The sequence below is a fragment of the Belonocnema kinseyi genome, chromosome 9 (assembly GCF_010883055.1).
Source record: "Belonocnema kinseyi isolate 2016_QV_RU_SX_M_011 chromosome 9, B_treatae_v1, whole genome shotgun sequence".
In the NCBI taxonomy this organism is placed as follows: domain Eukaryota; kingdom Metazoa; phylum Arthropoda; class Insecta; order Hymenoptera; family Cynipidae; genus Belonocnema; species Belonocnema kinseyi.
The window spans coordinates 51,412,621-51,434,719 of record NC_046665.1 but is presented as its reverse complement, the minus strand read 5'-3'; the positions used below and the strand labels follow the sequence as shown (position 1 = coordinate 51,434,719).

Sequence of the window (22,099 nt, the reverse complement as noted above, 5' to 3'; positions counted from 1 at the left end):
ACGGATTTGTAAGAGTGCTGTCACCGTCACCTTCCATTATGTAGGATTTTATATTTTCGAATCAATACATCAACAATATATCAATGATCCTCACTGTAAACGTGAGTTCAAAAGATTTCAAGAGATTAAGAACAACTTCTGCAGTCTACAAGAGACTTGAACGGATGTCTAGGGATTTTAAGAGATTTTACATTATTTAAAGAATTTTAGAGAGAATTAAATGTTTTTGGAGGGATTTTACAAGATCTTAAGATACAGTAAAACTCTTCTCTAACGCCGATTTTGGGGATGACGGTGGGTGTGAACGAACTCAATACAGCCAGCTCCACTTTTGTTTGTTCACGCCTGAATGCTCGCCTGACTGACAACCGCAGATCCCGCGTACCCCTCGCATTCGTGTTACACTAACCAGCGGCGCGGCCACAATTTTCGGAAGGGCTATAAAAGGGAGGGCTATTGAAGAGTTTTTGAGATTTTGAGAAAATGCAAGGGAATTACATGCATTTAAAAAGGTTATTAGGTATTTTGAAGTTTTAAAGGGGTTTCAAGGGACTATGTACGATATCCACGAAATGCACAGTATTTCAGGGAATTATGAGGTTAACGTCGGATGCTAAAAAAAATATTTAGAGATTCCGCTAAGCTCTTTTAAGTTTAAAAATTGTATCAAAAGAAAAACAAATTTTGAGATATTATTGGGCCCAAAATACAAAAAAAAATTTATTTTATTAGAATGAATGGTCAGAAATGGTCCCTAAACAATTTTTTCCGTGGAATAATGTGCACATTATTTTTTTTAGAATATAAGTCGAATAGTCTCGACAGTATATAAATTAAATTGTTTATACCGGGTGACATAAGAAAATCTTGAATTTCGTAATATACCAAAAATACATATTTTTTACAGTTTAAAATTTCCTTTAGCTAATATAGTTAATTAAGTACTAGATTTAATTAAGTCTTTAAAATCGCCCTCTCCAATGCACTGCCTATTTTCGCATAAACCCCCTCTCATTACATAACTCTCTTCCTCTCACTTATTTTACTTCCCCTCACATCACTTATCCTACTTCCACTCCCCTCACTTCCCCGTCCTTCCAGCACTTTCCCTTCTTATACTTTACAATTTGCTTCATCCCTCACTGCCCTATTCACCCTTTGCTCCTTACTTCCTCTCTCGGAAAAAAAATCCGACGGATGGACAGACGGACGGGCGGATTGTCGGGCTACCATTCGCTTTACCTAAATATGCTTGTTTCATCAATTGTTCTTCTTTCTTCTCATTTTATTCTCTCAACATGACCGCATATATTGCGCACGAATTGCATTATTCGATTTTTTGAAAACGATTTTTTTTTGACAACAGGTGACATGACAGGAAAAGAGAGCATCTATACAGTATATGCAGGTCACGAAGTTATGTATCACGTTAGTACCATGCTGCCACACTCGAAAGATAATCCCCAGCAGCTCGAACGAAAAAGACATATTGGCAACGACATTGTGAACATCATATACACAGATGATCCAACATTTTTCGAAACCTTCAATCCAAACTGCATAAGAAGTCAATTCACACGTAAGCCTCCAACCAATATTCTAAATCACAATACCGAATTCGAATACAAATTACTTTCCATAAAAAGTGGTATTAGAAGCATGATGAATTATTCAGCAAGGAAGTCAGGTTCATTTTTAATATAGAGGAAGAGATTTTTCTGATAAATATGAAATCTTTGTTGTGTTATTTATAAGAAAACGTATCAGTAGCCTCGAACTTGTACAGCATGAAAGGTTCAGAATCATCGAGTATCTGCAAAATATATAAGGAGCCAGTAAAAAAACTACGTCACACAGTTACACTGAAAAAACGATATTCTAATTTTAAGAATTTCCCATTAAGTTCAAGAATATTTTCAACTTAAATAAGCGCCAAGAATATATTCTTAATGTAAGATAAAGGCCTTCTTACCTTAAGAATATATATTCTTTTTAAATTATTCTTTTCTATATGATAATAAGGTATAGTTAATATTAGACTATAGAGGTTAGGTCTTGGCGTGACTGCGCGAAATAAATACATAATAAATATATGTAAATAGTACTTTGCGTAATCTTTAATTGAAAATTAAATAAATTGTGAACATCAAAGCCAGAAGTAAGTATACTGTTAAATTGAGTAAGTAAACAATGTATAGGTTAAAAACTATTTTTCCAATTGAAAATTAGAATGTACTAACTACATTTTGACACATTTTAATGAAAGATATTTAATTATTTGTATGTTGTACTTACCACTTTTCTTTAAAGCGAAACGCTAAATGCCCAAAATTAAAACAAAATAAAAAAAGAAATTGGTCTGAAAGCACTTGGCACGAAACGTTAAAAGAAATTATTAAACTAAGCAAGGCGCATATTCCTTTGCGCATTTATTCTCCCCAGTAATATTCTCATTTTCAGAATATTTTCTCCCCTAGGTTAGAATATGCCTGTAAGAATATGATACTCTTAATATTAGAATATCGTTTTTGCAGTGTTGGGTAGCAGACCGGGATTAACGCAGAGTATGAGATAACACATGAAAAATATAAATGTGAATAAGAATTTTTTGAAATGCTTGGGAAAATTAAAGTTAGTGATTTTATTCTGCAAATTGATAATCTAAATACAGACTTCACACTCATTTCCCCATTGCTCTTTTTTTAAGAATATTTTTCTTTTGTTTTTAATAAAATTCCCCCTTTTATTTTTTTAGCTTTAATCTGAACTGAATCAATAGAATCTAATAAGAAAATCCCAGTATTTTTGGTTGAAAGGGAATTGAATTTAATTGATCGTTTCTAGTTCATCTTTCAACTATTTCATTTTTTATTCCGGCAATCGATCATATTTAATTCAAAATTCAACTAAACAATTTTTCACTGATAATTTACATTTTTTGGTTGAAAATTTAACTACTTGGTCGAAAGTTCAACTAATTTGTTTAAAAAAGTAGTTTTTCGGTGGAGGATTTAGTTATTTCGTTAAAACATGTTTTTTCAATTAATTTTTTAACTGAAAGCTTAATTATTTCATTTTTGGTTGAAAATTTATATAGATCGTTACAAATAATGTTTTGACATAAAATTCAACTAGTTTGTCGAAAATTCGTCTTTTTGGGTTACAAAGCTTTTTTTGAAAATGCATCACTTTTGGTAGAAATTCGATCTTATTTGGCAAAAAGGGCAATGTTTCGGTTAAAAAATTAAAATCAGTTTTTGTTGAAATATTAGCTTCGATAATCATCAATGAGAATTCATCTATTCTGGTTAAACTCACCTATTTTTATTTAAAAATGAAATCTTGTTTTCAGTTGAAATATCGACTATCATACTTTATGTTGAAAATTAACATTTAGTCGTTGAAAAATCAACTAATTGGTCGAAAGTTGAACTTCTTTGTTAAATTTTGTTTTGAAGATTAATAATTATATTTGAAAAGTGTAATATTTTTGTTAAAAAAAAAAAATTAGAATCCAAATTTAACTGTATTCTAAAAGAATCGTCTTATTGGCTTAAAAATGTAACTATGTGATTCAAAATGTATAGTCGAAATTTCGTCTTTTAGAGTAGAAAATTTGGTTTCTGTGGAATGGAAATTCACCTTTTTTGGTAGAAAAGTCCTTGGTTAAAAATTTAGTTTTCTTTGTTAACAATTTATTTGCTTAATCATAAATTTAACTATTTCTCTCTTCTGCTTAAAAATTAATCTCTTTACCTTGAAAATTTAAATATTCGGTTGAAAAATTATGTTTCTTCATTCAATATCAATCTTATTGATCAAAATTAATCTACTCATGGATAACATTCTACTCTTATATTTTATTTGGTACAGCACGAATCTATGTTGATTAAAAATGATTCTATTTGGTTAAAAATTCGATTACTTTTAGGAAAAAATAATTTTTTTTTGTTGAAAAGTCAATTCTTTTGTTGTAAATTCGCCTTTTTTGGTTGAATATTCAATTTTTTTCTTAAAAATTGTCTCATTTGTTTGAAAATTCAATTATTTAGTTGTAAATGCAATTGTTGGTCTAAATTTAATCTTGTTGTTTATTGAAAATTCAACTATTTGGTTACCAAATCATCTGTCTGGGTTGAAAATTCATATTTTGAAAACATTTTGGGCTGTGATGTGTGTTGAAATATCATGGTTGTATGTTTTGCGTTTTACTTAAGGCATTTATCAAAAGCAATCAAAGAACAAAATTTTACTAGTTTTGGAACGACCCCTAAGTTATTGGCTGGGCTGTGTCACGAACTTCCTAAATGAAGTAGACATTATGTAGGTTAAAATTATTGTTTTAATACTTACAAGGTCGCTATGATTTCCGTGAAACTAGTTAACAATACTGCTTTGGGGTCAAACAAAATTTGCAGATAACTATGTGGAAATATTATTATTACAAATAAATGTTCTGAGTTTCGTGCCGTATTCGGAGAAATAATTAAAGTTACTTGTACTCTGGTTCAGAAAGGTTTGTTTTAGATGGTTAGATATTTGTTCAGGTTTTTGGTTCGTTTCTCCTTTGGGAAAAACGTAAGAAATCCAGGTCAATTTGTTTTTCTCGTACCCGCACGATTTCTGTATACTTTCCCCAGAAAATCCGGGAATACATATTAAATTGCGCAGACATTTGTATTCAAAGCACGACAATCCTGGTGGTTGCGACCAGGATGTCGGAAGAGGTTGGTGCCCGAATAACATAACATAACTACCGACAAAGTTAAGGTATGCATGGAAATTTGAAAAGCAGCCGCGATTTCATCGCTTTTTTATGCAGACGTGTTCGCTGTGGTCTGTAGCGAAGAGGGTGGAAATGGATGGCGAATAGCCATTTATTGCGACGAAAGTGTTCCCCTCTTCGGCCCGAGTCTACCTTGTCCACCCATGTTTGAAGATCCCTGCAATTTCCGGGAGTTCCTTCTCGTAAAGCTCATCAATGGGGAAAAGGCCACCTTCGACACCCCAACCTTCTCCAGGAAACGAGAAAGAACACTAGACACTCTTCTACGGGACATGTACCAGGAACATGCACAGGACAGCAAAAGCAACGTGAGTTAATTATTCTGATTACCTATCTTTATATAGTCCCTTTAAGTTTGATAAAGCAACTCACAGTAGATACAATTTACTCGATCATTCTAACCTTTATGTAACTGAAATATATCTTTATTATATAATATATACTCTCTAAATGTGAATCAGTGAAATTTCACTGATTCAAATAGCTAGAAATAGGTCACTGACGATCAGTGAAAGGTTACTTATTGATTCAGTGAAATAACCAATTTTGAGAGCTGGCAGCATTGCGCCATGTCAATTTAACAATCATAATAGAATAATATTTTAGTAAATTCAATCAAAGAATCATAGTAAAAACTTAAAACCCATAAATATGATCAAATATTAAGAAAGATGAAAAGTTCCGATGCTTTTAAATGGAAAACAACCGCACATATTACTTTAATATCAAGATTGGACTATCATGTACAAACCCGTTAAGTGCTTCCTATACGAATTAGAGTATTTGTATCCCACAGATATTCAGCAAACTTACAGCCCGAAAATTAAAACATTTATTTTATCAAGGAATTCTTCTTGCTACTTAAGTAAAAAAGTAACAACAACGCGTAACTTAAAAATTTAGAGGTTATGCTTCAAATGATTTACTCTCGTGTTACTGAACTGATTAGCAAATAAGTCCGAGATCACTGATTAATCAGTGAAATGTCTAACTACTAATTCAATCAGTAAATTTGTCCCTGATTCATATTTAGTTAGTATTAATTAATTTATCAACAAAACTAACACAGAAAAAACTGGGGGTTCACGAAAGTTGCGGTTTGAATAAAAGTTGCTATTTTCTAGAACTGGTTTTCAAATGAAAACTTGCGGTGACACAAAAGATTTCTTTTGGAGAACTATTAGAGTTGCGAAAAAATTAAAACAAATTGTATATAGGGAGGAGAATCTTTTCAAAATTTTTATTTAATACTATTTTCAGTGAATTCCATTTTTTAGGCTAGTCTGCACCAATCTGTAACTATCATTTTCCTATTTACTCATTTCCTAACTTTTTCAAGAAAAGCCTTTTTCGGATCCCGCTGAAAAAATCAGTGAATTAAACATACAACATTCTGGGATTTTCTTTGGATTTTTTTGTATTTTACTTTGTAAAAAATCTGATTTTTTTAATTTCCCAAAATGATCGAGGTTATTCTAAAATTCTGCAATATTTTAGAAATACTTAAACTTCTCTATCAACTTTTTGAATGATCTATACAGTCCTGCAATGTTCTAAATTCTGGGATTTTAAGTAATAATGGAATTTTATACAATATCATAATTTTAGGTTATTTTATGTTTCAAAATTTTCTAGAAATATCTGCACTTTTCTATAATATTCTGGAAAGACCTTAAAATATTTTCTAATATTCTAGAAGGAATCAAAATATTCTTTCTCGTCGTCTTTAAAAAAAACACCGATTTTTTCTTTGAGATGCTATATCTTTTAATCAGAATCAGATATTACAATTTTATTTTTGGATGATGATGAGTTTTACCAGCCCTCCTTCAAAATCCGTCGGAAAGTTTTTTTTTTAACTAAAAAATTAACAAATTGGCGACGACTTTTATGAAAAATAAAAAAAAACGATTTTCATAAAAAAAGACACATGTATGTTTTTTACCATTTTTTGTTGAATTTAGCTTCGTATGAGGAACACAGCCTGTGAGTTTTGCGAACCTCTTTTGAAATCCGTCGAAAAAATAGAAGAAAGATAAAAGTTGCCAAAGGAGCGACAACTTTTTTGTTTAAATAAAAAGTTGATTTTCCTGAAAAATGCACACTTATATTTTTTGAAAATTTTTCTTTTGTGAATTTACGCCTTCTATAAGGAAGACTCTCTGTGACTGTTTGCAGGCTAAGCCGTTTTTGAAGCCAAGGCGAATTTCGACTGAGAGATTCTGCGGCTTAAAGTGTAGGACCTATCTGGTTTGAATTAAATTCGATTCATAGAGGCTTCTGGATTTGCCTAGGATCCTCCGATTCTGGAATATTTTGGAATTTTTAAATCTTCCAGGATATTTTTTAATTCAGAAACATTCTGGAACATTCATTAAGAATGGTTAAGGGAGGGGACTTTTTAAAAATAATTCTAGATTATTTTCTAATGCTGTAAAATTTTCTCCTAGAGGCCGAATCCTTTTCAAATCAGACAGGGCCCGAAATTGAACTCGTAGAATCTATAGAGGGCGAAATATATTGTTTTTAGAGGAAATTGGGCGATAATTGTTTTTCTGATTTGCGTACAAAATTTGTTTGTAAAAAGTTATGGGTATTCGAATTTAGTGCTTTGTTTCACAAAAAAACTCGATTTTTTCTAAAAAAGTTTTGCAAAAAATGTCTTGTGCTTTTGCTATATTTTTCATATTTCACGCAAAAAATTCAAATCCACATTTTTAGGGGAAAAAATTATCCCTTTCTCAAAAATGATTCAGCTCACATGATGCTGCTAAAATGACTTTTTTTTATTAGTAGAAACTTTTAAAAAAATATTTAGAAGAATAAGAACGGTGGGGTTTTTCCCAAATTATACTCTTTTCATGTTTTCAAAATTTAAAGAAAATAATCTAAAGGATTTTCTTAAAAACCCTACCTCCTTATTTTTCTATATCTATTTTTAAGTTTCTACTAATAAAAGAAAGGTATTGTCTAGAATCCTGCAGGTTGTTTTATAATTCTTAAATATCCCACACATATCTAGATGTTTCTATAATATTTTTGAATGTTGTATAATTTTCAATAATGTTCTAGGATTTTGGCGAATGTTCTATATTACTATGAAATTCTGAAAGATGGAATATTTTCCAGATGTTCTAGATTGTAAAATCAATAATTATAAAATGTTTTAGATTTTTCTGAAAATATTCAAGAAACTTGTGGTCTTTTCTAGAGGTTTCTAGAATATTCCGAATACATAATGCAATTCTACAATTTTCTAAAATATTCTATGATGCTACAGAACCTTCTGGTCTCTTTCAGAATAATTTAGAAATTTCGGGACTTTTCTAGAATACTCTTGAATGTTTTAAAATATTGTTCAAAGGAAAATTAGAATATTGTAGGCTAATTTAAAATATTTAGAAAAATGATTTATTTACTATTATTCAGTATTCATTTGTTGAGTAACTAATTACTTATTTTGTACTTGATATCATATACATTTGTATCCTTTACAACAATGTAATTTTTAATAAAAACTTCACACTTTATTGACGTTCAAATACCTGTCCACGCAAATAGATTGTGAGTACTCATTAGAGGTTATATTCCTCCAGTTAGTAGTTAGAATTCCATTGATTTCTCTGCAAATGTTCTTCTCATTTCGCTGATAAATAATGAAAGGTTCCTGACAATGACAAATTGCAACCGCCGTTTGCACTGAGTTTCCTCCTCTTTTCCTCATTGTTTCAAATATTTGAATAACTTTTTTTTAAATTCATTATAATTCCATACTTTTAATTGTCCTTCTCTATTTGCAAATTATTTTCCTTCCGGGATTTTATCGCATGAAGCAATAAACATATGTTCTTACTGTTGCTGTTCCCTTTTCTATTATATCTCTAAATTCTCTCTATCAATATTACTGACCACATGTCACCGAACCAGGAAATAAATTTGTACCAGATAGCCATGACACTTCTAATGTGCTAATGATTTAGAGCTGATGTTCCCATTCTTGGACAGATGGACAATTTCACCTACATAATGGATGAGATTCTCCAGAGTGCTTATTGGCTTCCAAAGTCATTATACAAATTGTTCCTTGACATTTTACAAAATTTATAACCAATAGTATATGAGCGGATGGATCAGGTTTAAATATTTTATTAATAGTATACTTCGTTTCCAATTTTAAAAATAGGAAAACGTCTCTTTAATGATATTTGTTTTTAATTTTGGTAAAAATAATTCAACTTAGAATCATTATGAGAATTGCACAAATTTTGTAATATTATGTTTAATGCACAAAGAGCCATTCAAAAAATTTATATCGCTTCTAGGAAGGGGAGGGGGCACCTCGAGCGTTAAGCTAATGTTAAAGTACATACGCATACTATAGAAAAAATGTTTCCTAACGAGAGCGGGGACCAAAAATTGTCAGAAAAAAAGCCTCAAGGGTCGTTTACGTAAAGCCTTTTTTTGACGACTTTTAGACTCTTCCCCCTCAGTGTTACGTAACTTTCACTAATATAATTTTTTGACTATAAATAAAACGTTTTTACTCTACCAAGAAAAAACCTCTACGCAAGTTCTGATATTCCACGAGGGTAACCCCTGTTTTTTCGATTTTTTGCATATCACTTTCAGTCACCACCGAGGAGTTGAAAGTTTTTATATTTTGAGAAATTTGATCTTATGCAAGCACAACTTATTGCCCATTTAGTATGTGTGCAGAATTTTACAATAAATAGTAATATATGATCAAATTTTAGAAACAAAAATGGTTTATCAAGTTAAAATTTTTTGTAGGATGAACAAAAATATTACATTTTTTCGGATTTGGTTTATAAAACATTTATTTTCAATTTTTGAAAAGTCTCCCACATATTTCTTCTTATTTATATTACAGAAGCTTATCTTTACTTTTCTTAATTAAAAAAATACATATTTTAATGATGCTAATTTTTCATTTTTTGACTAATTTGAAGTTGGCTAAAAATTAACTAAAAAACTTCAATTAAAAATGTTCAACCTCTTTGTGATGTCCAAAAAGGATATCTAATTCTGAATCTGATTCTGATATCTGAACTTCAAAAACAAATTTCTAAAAATAATTTTATTCACTTTACTGTTTTGAAGGGCCACAAATAATAATTAAAGCCATTTTCCGTATCAATATACGCAATTCCAATAAGACTAGAAAACTTGTTTTAAAAATCAGGATGTAAATAACAGAGGGTCGTAAGCACAATATTATGTAATTCGAAATTAAAACTATGGGGAAAATTAGGATACTGAAAAAGTATAATTAAATTGGTGTCGATTAATGATCGCCTATAACTTGCGCGTTAGCACAATGTTTTTTAAAAATACTTATTTTTATAATTTTTATATTTTTGGTGTAACTTTAAAAAAATGTTTTTAGAAGTCTGAAACGTATTCCAAATTTTACCGATTTTTAAATAACGTTCTCTAGGGAATAATTTATGTTGACTGGATCCTGATTTCAATAAATAATTTTTAAATATACATGAATAATGAAAAAAAATTTCAGGTACATACCTTTGTCATTTTCACAGGTAAGAATACATTAGAAAAAATTGGATAAATCTAGGAAATCATACATGTAAATATAGTAGATAGATAAAGGTTTATTTTTCGGCCTGCAAACCTTAAAAAATTGACTTGCTTACACTTCCATTTTTGTACAGAATTTTCTTACAACTACCTCTTACAAAGTACTATCCATCCACACCTTATAACTAATCCACTCGCATCTATAGCCTAACCTTCCTCGCTGCGCCTCGCACGCATTTCGCTCCTTTGTCGCTACGCCTAGCATTACCAGCCTCTGTCTCCGCGTCTAACACCTAATACTTAACGACTATTTACAATATTTACATTTCTCTTACATCTACTTCCTCTAATATTTACAATCTTTCCTTTTCCATTCCTCTTCCTACTTCCTTCTCTTCTTCTCTATTTTACCCAACACCCCCTTCACCCATGCTACTGCCCTTTTGTCACCCCTTTCATGCAATAATACTTCCATGCTTATCCCCCTCCTTTCCACCTCTTCACATTCCTTCAACCAATGCTCCAATTTTGCATCCCCCTTCCCGCACAATTCACACATTCTCTTCTCTCTAGAAAGCCAGAACCTATTATAATTCTCCATACAACCGCACCTCATTCTCGCTATAAGTTCCTGACTTCCTTGCTCTCCTTTCTTACACAAATATTGCGCTCTCTCCCTTGTCATAATCGACACATAGTTTCCGTTATACCTTGACTCTCTTATTCTCTCCTCTCCTTCTGCCTTATCTTTCTCCATGCCATTCTTTTGAACCAACTCGTATACCTTACTTCTTCCTTCGTGCATTCTGCTAACTTCATCCATCTGCAATCCATTTGTTCAAAAATACCTTTCCCTTTCCACCTCCATCTTTGCACCACTACGTCTGTTCTCCTTCTCCCACCAACACTCCCTAACCAATTTACTTTCCCCCTCTTCCAAAAATTTCTCCTTATATTTACTTGCTCAGCTCCCTGTTATAATCCCTAAACTCGTTCTTGCTGTCTCCCTCCTGACAATATAGTTCGGCGTATTCCTTGCCAACCTCAGAATCCACTTTACATACCTCTCCTGTACCCTATTTACCTCCTCACTTACCTTTCAACCCCACACCTCCATTCCGTAAAATAAGACACTCATCACTAGCGAATCAAACAATTTCATTCTCCTTTCAAAATAATCTGCGAACAATCTCTTCCCCAACCCCAACACCTGCCTCATCACTACATTTGCCCTTCTCACTCATAACTATCCACTCCCCAATTTCTTTGAAACAGGAAGCCCAGGTACACAAACTCTTTCCCCTCCTATACCACTTTTCCCTTTCACTTCCACTCCCCTCCCCCATCTCTCCCACCTCCTTTCCTGAACACCATAACCTTCGATTTGTCCGTATTTAACTCTAACCTATTCTTGCCCATGTAACGTCTCAACCTCTTCATCATCTCCTTTACAGCCTCTTCGCTCTTTGCCAACAGCATTATGTCATCTGCATCTGCGAGTGACCATATCCGGACTCTTCCTACCCTAACTCCTCCTATCACTTGGGCCGCTAGCTTACTTTCTACATCCACGATCAAAATTGCAAAAAGTGTTGGGCTAAGCGGGCACCCTGGCCACAACCCCCTATCCATCCAGAATCTCTCAGAGATTCCTTCCCCTCCTCTCACCCTACCTTTCGTCTCTTCATATACCTCCCTTACCCTCTCGATCAGGCCCCTCTTCACTCCCCTCTCCTTCATTTCCTCTCACATCCTCCCCCTATCCACTGACCGGAACGCGCTCTTTAGATCTACAAAAAACGGGTATACTTTGGCACCCTTTTTGGTTAATTCTCTATCCACCACGTATTGCAAGACGTAAATATTGTCAATAGTGCTTCTTCTCTCTCTAAAGCCGCCTGCGTCTCCGGCAATATTCCTTTCCCCTCAACATCCTTTCGCAGCCTATTTGCTAACACCATCGCGTATATTTTGTACGCAGTATTCCTGAGCGTAATTCCCCTATAATTTTCTTGCCTGTCCCTATTCCCTTTCTTATACAGTGGTACTATCAACCCCTCTCTCCGCCCTCTTGGGAATCCCTCCCCCCTCCATACTTTTTTCACTACCCCCTTCAGCCTCTGCCTTACCTCTTGTGTGGCAAACAACCACGCTTCGTCCTTTACCCCGTCAATCCCTGCTGCCTTCGATTTTTTCAACTTCCCTATCTGCTTCTCTATCTCCTCGTCGTTCAGCTCCTCTTCATCTACCTGTTTCTTCTAATCCCTTCATCTCTCTTTCGAGAGATTAGTTATCTTCCACACGTCCCCTTCTGTCTTAACACTTCTCAAGTGCTCTTCCAGCTCTTTTTCTTTTTTCTGCTCTTTCTTCTTACACATCGCCCTAAACTCCTTTCTGATTTCTACGTACTCCTCCCTTTTCGCGGTTCCTTCCTTCCACTTCCTGTACTTCTTTTTCATCTTTCTCTTCATCATTTTACATTCCCTATGCCACCACGGCTTTACCATTTCTTTCTTCTTTTTCCTAAATACCTTATTTGCACACAACCTTTCACTTTCTCTTGTAGATTCTCCCATATTTCGTCCACGGACTCCCCCTCAAAGCTTACGTTGCCCAACTGCTCCTGATACTTCTCTATCGCCCCTCTCGTCCATGATACCCTCTCCCCTAACGAACCTTCTTTCCCACCCTGCCTTAACCCTCTGATTTCTGATTAAGTCCTCCCTTAACCCTCTGATCTCGCCGATCAGCACCCCGGTAGCCTCCTACTCCGTCTGCCCCTCCATTTTTTGGGGGGAATAACCTACGTGTTCATACACTTTTTTTAAAGGGACTCTCTAGCGCGCTTTTCTCAGGACTCTCTTTGCTTTCCCTTTTCCTCTTCAAAAGATCCTCCCCCTCACTTTCACTGGACGCTCTCTCCCCTGCCTGATCGCTTCTTCTGTTTCAATTCTTCCTCCTCCCTGACGCTTACCGCCCTAAAATTTCAGTTTCTTTGCCCTATTTCACCTCTCACATCCCCTTTGGCCACCCTTTTCTCACCCCTAACATCCCCCATCACTACAAGAACCTCCCTTGCCCGCCATGAAGGCCCAAAAACCTTAACACAAAACTACTCCGCTCCATTGCAAACCTAACCTCACTTTCCCTATTTAGCCAAACCCGACCCACCAACTACAATGTAAATTAATTTCTATCTTCCCAATGTACCCCTTACAACCGTACTCACCTCCTTGATTTTCACCCTCACACTCGACTCACACCTTCCACACAAACATTGCAAAAACTTCTCACCGCCTGTCACTGCACACTTTCTCACTACCGCCACCAACATGCGAGTCTCACTTACAATATCATGTAAATATAGTAAATCCTTGAAAACAAAGCTTTGTGTTTTTTTTATTATCTTTCTTAAGCGAACTCTAAAAGACATTCATAATATCTGAAAATATTTTACAGACAAAAATACACTAAGAAAAAAATTTGTAAGCCTATTTAACCACAAGACAAAAAGATAGTCTGATTTCCGAAAAGTAATTTTCGTATTTGTTAAAATTATTTTTTTTCTGCTTGCTCTAAAAAATATTTCACGAAGGAGGCCTTTTTACTGGTAAACATAAAGAAGAAAAAATAGTCATTATTTTTTAGTACAAAGCCTTGAAACATAGAAAAGATGTATCAAATTGACGTCGATAACCCGATACACAGCAACCAATTTTTTTATATTCATTACAACTTTTGAAATCATTAAACTTTTAATAATAAATATAACTTATTTTTGCATACATATAGTTATTCATAAAAATTTTCGTTTAAAAACTGGATTTTGAATGAATTGAGCCGTTAACATTTTTTTTAATTAAATCAAATCAAGTTGTAGATAATGTTTTTCGCAGGAAAATAATCTTTTATAAATTAATAAGCGTGTCATTTTGAAATATTTGTTAAAGAGCAATTTAAAATAGTTCAGTTAAATACAAATTTTTAAATAATCATTGCTTTTATGTTTCACATTTTTTTCATTAAATGTAATCTTTTCGCATTCAAACGAGGGCACAAGTGATATCATTAAACAATTTTAAAACAAGACTAATCTCCTCCTCATTAATATAAAATCTCTAAACGATATTGTCGATTTCGATTGCCACAATACTCGATTTTCATTGCTATATGGGTGGGACACGAGGTGTCAGTGGGTTAGACAGCATTGCAAAATATTGAAAAAATTGCCACGATTGTTCGTTCCTTGATAGCTAAACGCGTGCGACACGAGGCACCGTGAGTTAGGCAGTAATGCAACGTTTCAAGATTTTTCGTTCGAGTATCTGAAGTCATGGATGCCAACCGAGCTGACTTGGTTTTCGCTTGTTTGGATTTTAGTGACGTTCACTGGCTACGGTGAGCGTCTGCACTTGATTTTTAAATACGTACGCGAAGTAGAGCCAATGAGCACCGCACAGTTCAAGCATGCGCAAGTATTTTTGGATCACTGTTGGGAATAATAATCGAATCGAAATTCAAAGTCGATAATACGAATCAACGCTTCTCCTTTACCGCCACCTTACAACCCGTACCGCCGCAATACAGGGCCTCTGCTTGTTATTTATGATCGAATTCTTATTTCAATTTAAGCCTCTCTGATTGTTATTTATGATCTTATTTTCATTTCAATTTCGCAAAGGGCATTTTAAAGCCTTCAAAGCATTTAAACCAGCTATTAGGACCATTAAATATATCTACCTGAGTGCCTGAGGAGAATTTCTCAAAGCTTCTCAGAGCCTTGAGAATCATTAGCATATCGGTAGGGTTGGTATATTTTTAATTACAAGTTAATGTTTAAGTTATCATTTGTTATTAATATAAACATTAACATTAAGTAACATTCCTTTGAAGCATGGAATTTGTTATAATTTTTTTTATGAAAGTCCATTGCTGGTGTAAAATGCGATAACAGCTTTTTTAGATTTTGAGGTTAGGAATTAATTTTAGAATACAAGAGCGAACTGCTGGTCGCAGAATTAGATAATTTTTGTCACTTTAATGTAAATCATCCGTGTATCTACAGAAATCTATAAGATATTATGTTTTGCTATGAAAAGTTACGAAAATTTACTACGAAAACTTTACGGAAGTTAAGATTTTACTCATTTTTCTTAATACGACAAAAATACTCCGTGTTTGAAATACATTGAAAATTAGTCAAATTTCTCATACAAATTGCACAACAATTTCATTCTAATTTGTAACATTTTTGATGAAAAAACAGAAACTATTTCAATCAGGATTAAAATAAAAAATAGCTTTTTATGTTTTTAATCTACTTCTTTTTGATAAATTTTTTAACTGCGAGCAGTTCGCTCTTGAATTGCAAAATGTAATAATAACCCTTAAAATCTCAAAAAGTTGCTATAGAATTTTATATCAGAAATGGAATTTTATTACAAATTTAATGCTTCACAGGAATAATACTTAATGTTAATGTTTATATTGAATGAAAATAGTAACTAAATCATTAACTTAAAACTAAAAAGACACCTATGTTACACTAACTTTACTCAATAGCAGAAAAGTACCATTAATCTCCTTGCACTTCACCTCCACCATAAAACAGCTGCATAAAATATATAGGCTTCCAATGTTTTATATGCTTTTAATTAATATATGGTTTAAGAAATGTGGGATTGAATGAATTATGTTCAGTTTTATGGATATATCGGTTCTTCATATCTGCCGACAAATTTGCCAAATATTAAATCTTTATTTTGTAAAAACACAGTTTTGAAAATCTCCAACAACAGATGCATACTATAAGGATGCACAAGCACTTTCATTATCACCGAATGTTTGGCGAGAAATTATTTTTGGACCAACTAAAAAGGAACTTACCAGCGAATAGTTGAGTTCTCAATCATAAAGATGAATTTTCAAGGGAGAAGTTTTATATTTCTAACAAAAAGCACAAATTTTCAACAAAATACGGAAAATTTTCAAACAAATAATTCCATTTTGAACTAAAAAAGATCAAGTTTCAATAAAAATATCAAATTTTAAACAAAAATAGAATAATTCAGTCTTTAGTTTATAAAAGTTAATATTCAATAACAAAATGAAATTTTCTGCATATTATTTCCAATTTTAATTAAAACAGGTGAACTTGAAACCAAATTGTAAAAGTTTTAACAAAAAAAGATGAATTTTTTGAATCACAGCGATTAATTTTCTGTTAAAGTTTTTTTTTTAAACAAATAATAGAATTTTCAACCACATTAATTTTCTATGCAAGAAAAATATTTTTTAAATTATTTAGAATAAGATAGAATTCACTTAAAATCAAGCAGGTTCTATACATTATTTAGCAGAATCGTTAACGATAAAAATTTTTTTGTAGTAAGTTATGCAAGACGTTTTTTCGCCATATAAGACAACAAAAAATCGAATTTGGACATCTATGTTAAAATTAATAAGAACAGATTAATTTTTTACAAATAGTGGAGTTTTCAACTAAAAAAGATAAATTTTTAATTAAAAATATAAATACATGGTTGAACTTTCAAACAAATGAATAAATTTTTAATCAAAAAAATTAATTTTATATAAAAAAGACGATGTTTGAAACAAATAATTTAATTTTCAAGAAAAAATTATCAATTTCTAATTCGAAATTTCAATGTTTCACCGAAAGTCGGATAGTTAAATTTTCAGTTAAAGAATTTAATTTTTAACAAAAAAAAAGGAATGTGCAACTTAATAGTTTTGCTGTTAATCACAAAGATAAATTTTCAGCCAAGAAGACTAATTTCCTACCAAAACCCTGAATTTTCGTCGAAATATGTGCATTTTCAAACAAATGGTTGGATTTTCAAATAAAAAAGATAAATTTTTATTTTCAAATATCAATTCTCTAGCATGAATAGTATAATCCACTTTTATCTTATATACATTAATTTTTAACTAACCATGAAGGAATTTTCAACAGAAAAAAATTGAACCCTCAATGAAGAAGATGAATTTTCAACCGCGAAGATTAAATTCCTACCTAAAAAAGACAGTTAAAAAAAAATTTAACAAAAAAAGATCCATTTTTTTTATTATCATTTTTCTATCAAAAATGGTATAATCGAGTTTTCTCTTAAATAAATTAATTTATTACAAAAAAAGGAATTTTTAACAAAATAATAGAATCCTCGAAAAAAAGATGAAATTTCAATTAGGAAGTTTATTTTTCTACCAAGAATGACGAATTTTCAACAAAATTCTGAATTTCCAAATAATTCAATTTTTAACGAAAAAAGATCGATTTTATACCAAAAGGATTAATTTTCTACCAAAACAGAAAAATTAAAAAAATTGAATTATCAAGTAAAAAAAGGTCAATTTTCAACAAAAATAATAGAATCGAAATTTCATTTAAACAAATTGGTTTTTGACAATCTGAGAAGGATTTTTTTAAATAACTGAATCCCTAATCAAAAATATTAATTTCAACCAAGAATATTACTTTTCTACCAAAACTTACGATTTTTCTACAAAATCTAGAAAATTTCAAACAAATAGATGATTTTTAACTAAAAAATATCATTTTTCTACCAAAAGTAATATAAGTAGATTTCACCATTATAAAAATTAATTTTTTTTTTTGAATATAAAGAAATTTGAAGAAAATAGTTGAATTTTCAAACAAAAATTTTCGTTCTAAACCGAAACGGATGAAGCTTCAATTATGAACTTAATATTCAACAAAAAATGGGATGGTTCAGTTTTTAGTTAAAAAAATAATTTTCAATTGAGCGAAGTGTTTAAAAAAATATATGTCTGAGTTCTCTACCAAAACAGATTGTAATTCAAAATATCAATAAATTTTCAACAAAAAATGGAAGGTAAATTTTCACTTCAATAAATTAATTTTGAAAAAATGAGAATTGTCCGAAAAATCTTTGAATCCTCAATTAGCAAGATGAATTTTCAAACAAGAAGATTAATTTTCTACTACAAAATACGAATTTCTAACAAAATCCATAAATCTTAAAACAATTAGTTCGATTTTTAACTGAAGAAGATTACACTTTAATTAAACAATTTAATTTTCTACCAATAATGTCATAGATGAATTTTCTGTTAAAAAAATTAATTTTCAACAAAAAAACAGTGTTATAAAAATTATTTCAAAGGAGATTGAATCCATTTAATATTAGGCAGGTTCTGCAATTCAAGCCGCTGAATCGATCAGGAAGGGAATTATGTTGTTTTAAGATTAAAATTTAAGGGATCTATTTTTTCGTTATAAAAAAATTCTATGTTCAAAAGATTAGTTTTTAACCAAGAAGATTAATGTTTTACAAAAAGGACGAGCTTTTAACTAATTGCTTGATTTTTAAACTATAAGGGAACAGTTTTTTGAAATTTTTTGTTGAAAATATTCAATAATTTAGTTGATTTTTTTTCTGTCTTAAATGAAAATTATTTCTTGGTTAAAAACTCATCTTTTTGAGTAGAAACTTGAGTTTCTTAATGAACATGAACACAATAAAAATGTATCCCTTTTGGTTGAAAATTGAACTATTTTTTTGAAAATTTGCCTTTTTAGATTGAAATCTCAACAATTTTGTAGATATTTTTCTTTTTTCTTTGTTAGTTCTAGAGCTTCGCGCTCGATAATATATGCATCTCGCGTTTCGCGCTCGGTCTTTGTATATCGCCCAAAGTTGTGCACAGACTGTTTAAAATTAAAGGTGAAAATATCTACAACTGTAATTTGGTAGTTTTGAATTATCTTTTGTTTAAGCTCCTTTTGTTGAAGACTCAATTATTTTGTTTAAAATTGGTCTTATTTGTTTGCATTCGACTACTTGATTCATCATTTTAGTTGAAAATTTAATTATTTTGTTGAAGATTCTTTCTTTCTTTAGTTGAAAATTAATATTTTTTGTTGAATATTTCTCTAATTGTTTAAAGGTTAAACGACTTTTTAAAAATTAATTTTTTTGGTGAAGATTCATTATTTTAATTAAAAATGTATCTCTAGTTAAAAATTTAAAAATTTGCTTGAAATTTATTTTTTGGTTCAATTCAGCTGTTATTATTTCAAAATAATCATATTTTTTAGTTTTTTATTTAAAATTTATCTACTTATTTAAAATTTGAACTATTTTGTTAAAATTTTATATTTTTGGATGAAAACATAACTATTTGGTTGAAAATTCTTTAATTTTTCTAAACTGAAAATTAAACTTTTTTATTTTTAGTGTAAACGGTTTTGTTCAACATTTGGCTTTTTAATGAAAGATTTGCATTTTCAACCGAATAGTTTAACTTTTAACCAAATACTTAAATTTTTATCATACAAATATAAATTTTAAAGTGAATGGGCAAATTTTCAAACAAAAAAAATTAATCTTTAACAAAAAAGAGTTGACTTAAGAAAAAAGAATTTCAACAAAATATTTAAATTTTTAACCGGAGTTGAATTTTCGAACAAATGTGTAAATTTTCGACAAAGTAGTTGAATTTTTAACCTGCAAATATGGATTATCGATAGAAAATATAATATCTGATATTTCAACGAATGCAGACGCTGCCAAGAGATGCATTATAAAAATAAGGAAACGAATTTTCAATGATAAAGATTAAATTTCCATAATAGATTCGAATTTAAACCAAAAGTAGAAAAGTTACTTTTCCACACAAAAAATTAATTTATTTCCGAAAAAAAAAGAATGAAAAAAATAGTACATTTTTTAAGCAAAGAGATGAATTTTTCCACTAAAACTACGAATTTTTCATCTAGAAAAACGAACTTTCAGAAAATAAAGAATTGTCAGTTAGGAAATAAAAAAGTGTGTCCCAATCCTTAAACTTTTAAGTTAAAAGACTGTTTTTCTGTAAAACAGTTATAACACCTTTCCTCTCCATCTATATAAACCACATTTTTCACAACACCTTCACCCAACATGATAAGTTTTCAAGTATTTATTTGTTTAAAGTGTTATTTTTAATAAATTATTCCATAAATTTCAATACAATTTGAAATAGAATAACTATTTCTTTAATTTTAAAGAAAATATTTATGTTTTTCATGAACTTCAATGTGAAAAGTCCAGGGGACAGTGAGAGACTTAACTAAGCCCGAGATTCGACGATTTGCAGAAATTTGAATTCAATATTGTAATTTTTTTCCAATTTTGTAATGATTCATCTACTCTTGTAATCAAAATTATTTCAGTAATCATATATCGCGTTATTCTTTACAAAGTAGTGTAATGATTTTGTATAAATCGGAATAATGAAACAGTTATTACTACAATTTTTATGACATTGAACGCATAAACTAATATTGGGGAGACTTGACCAAGATTTTCAGGGGAGAGTTTACGAAGTGGCAACATGCTTATTACATGTGTTTTTCTACCTATAAAAAAATTGATTATTATAATGCGCGTGCAAAAATTTTGCTAAATTGATTTATAAAAATTATGGTTTAAAAATGCAAAGTTTATTATTTAAAGAATATGATTATCATCAACGTAAGTTACAAAATCGTAATAAATGCTATTCATCAATATTAGGTGTACATTAATTTTTAATAAAAAAGCTCATTTGAAATAAAATAGTTCAATTTAATTTCCTACAAAAACAATATTAAATTGGTTGAAATCCTATTAGAAAAGATTAATTACAGTTTCAGATACAGAATTCATCCCTTGGTGTCTTCTATTATTTTATACTAATATTTTGTAACATTAATTGTTCGGGCTTGCTCGCCTACGACTCATACTGACAAAATTACATTTGTCGAAAAAGTCCCTCTTTCCCCCCTTGGTATATAATATAGGGTAGACCCGGGCACGTTGTCACGCGGGCCACGTTGTCACATAAGCTTTATTTAAAAAGGTAATATCTCGAGAGCAGTACTAATCATTTAAAAAATGTGTCTGTGTATGGCAACTCTTGACATGTTAAAAGTGTCGCGGTTGCATCAGCTGTTATTATTACACCATTAAGCCATTTCCCTTTCGCGGTAGGCGTGACTCACTCGGTAGGGGAAAGGAGTAGTGTATGGAAGGGATAAAGATTTTTCAGATTGATCCAGAATTCTCGTGCTATTTAAGTAAATAACACGTTCGTTCCGCAACACTGCTCCGACCCAGGTTGCTGATCAATCTCTCTAGCAATCACCCCAAGCGAAGAACCTCACGAAGTCGTTATGTAAGGTTCACCACTTGGGTCCATTAGTGGCCAAGGTTTTTTGTTTCAGGCGTCAATCGCTCTACTGACACTCTTTTTATTAACTATTTGCCGCCATGCTTTCCTGTCCTGGCATACTTCTCTAGCTTCTTTTATGTCCATGTATTTTTTTCATGCAGGCTGTCGTGTTTCTGTGACTTCTTATGTCTCTTCTAACTAGGGTCTCATTCACACATTCTAACCATTCTTTCCGCGGTCTACCTCTGGGCACGCTGCCATTTACCTTGCCTTGATATACTTGTTTCGTTAGTCGTTCATTTGGCATTCTCTCAACATGTCCGAACCATCTTAACCGATTTTTTTCCCATGTGTCTACTAGCGTCTCTGCTGCACCACATTCATTTAGAATTATCTCGTTACTTACTTTGTCCATCAGGGGTATCCCGCATATTATGCGCATGAATCTCATGCCGATTGCGTTAATTTTACTCTTATCTTTTTCTTGATAAGTCCATGTCTCGCTACCGTATAGTACAGTCGGTACAAATATAGAATTATGTATTGCCATTTTAG

The 22,099-nt window shown here is 31.5% G+C and overlaps 1 protein-coding gene across 5 annotated transcripts in view; it reads left to right on the top strand.

Moving 5' to 3' along the window:
* The window catches only part of LOC117179440 (GTPase-activating Rap/Ran-GAP domain-like protein 3), a 125,861-nt gene that overhangs the window by 89,644 nt on the left and 14,118 nt on the right, over positions 1 to 22,099 (top strand). For all 5 annotated transcript variants that reach the window (XM_033371243.1, XM_033371239.1, XM_033371240.1 and 2 more), the window contains 2 exons: positions 1,367 to 1,579; positions 4,823 to 5,094. In XM_033371243.1, the coding sequence (XP_033227134.1) occupies positions 1,367 to 1,579; positions 4,823 to 5,094 (485 nt within the window). The remainder of the gene's footprint in view (positions 1 to 1,366; positions 1,580 to 4,822; positions 5,095 to 22,099) is intronic.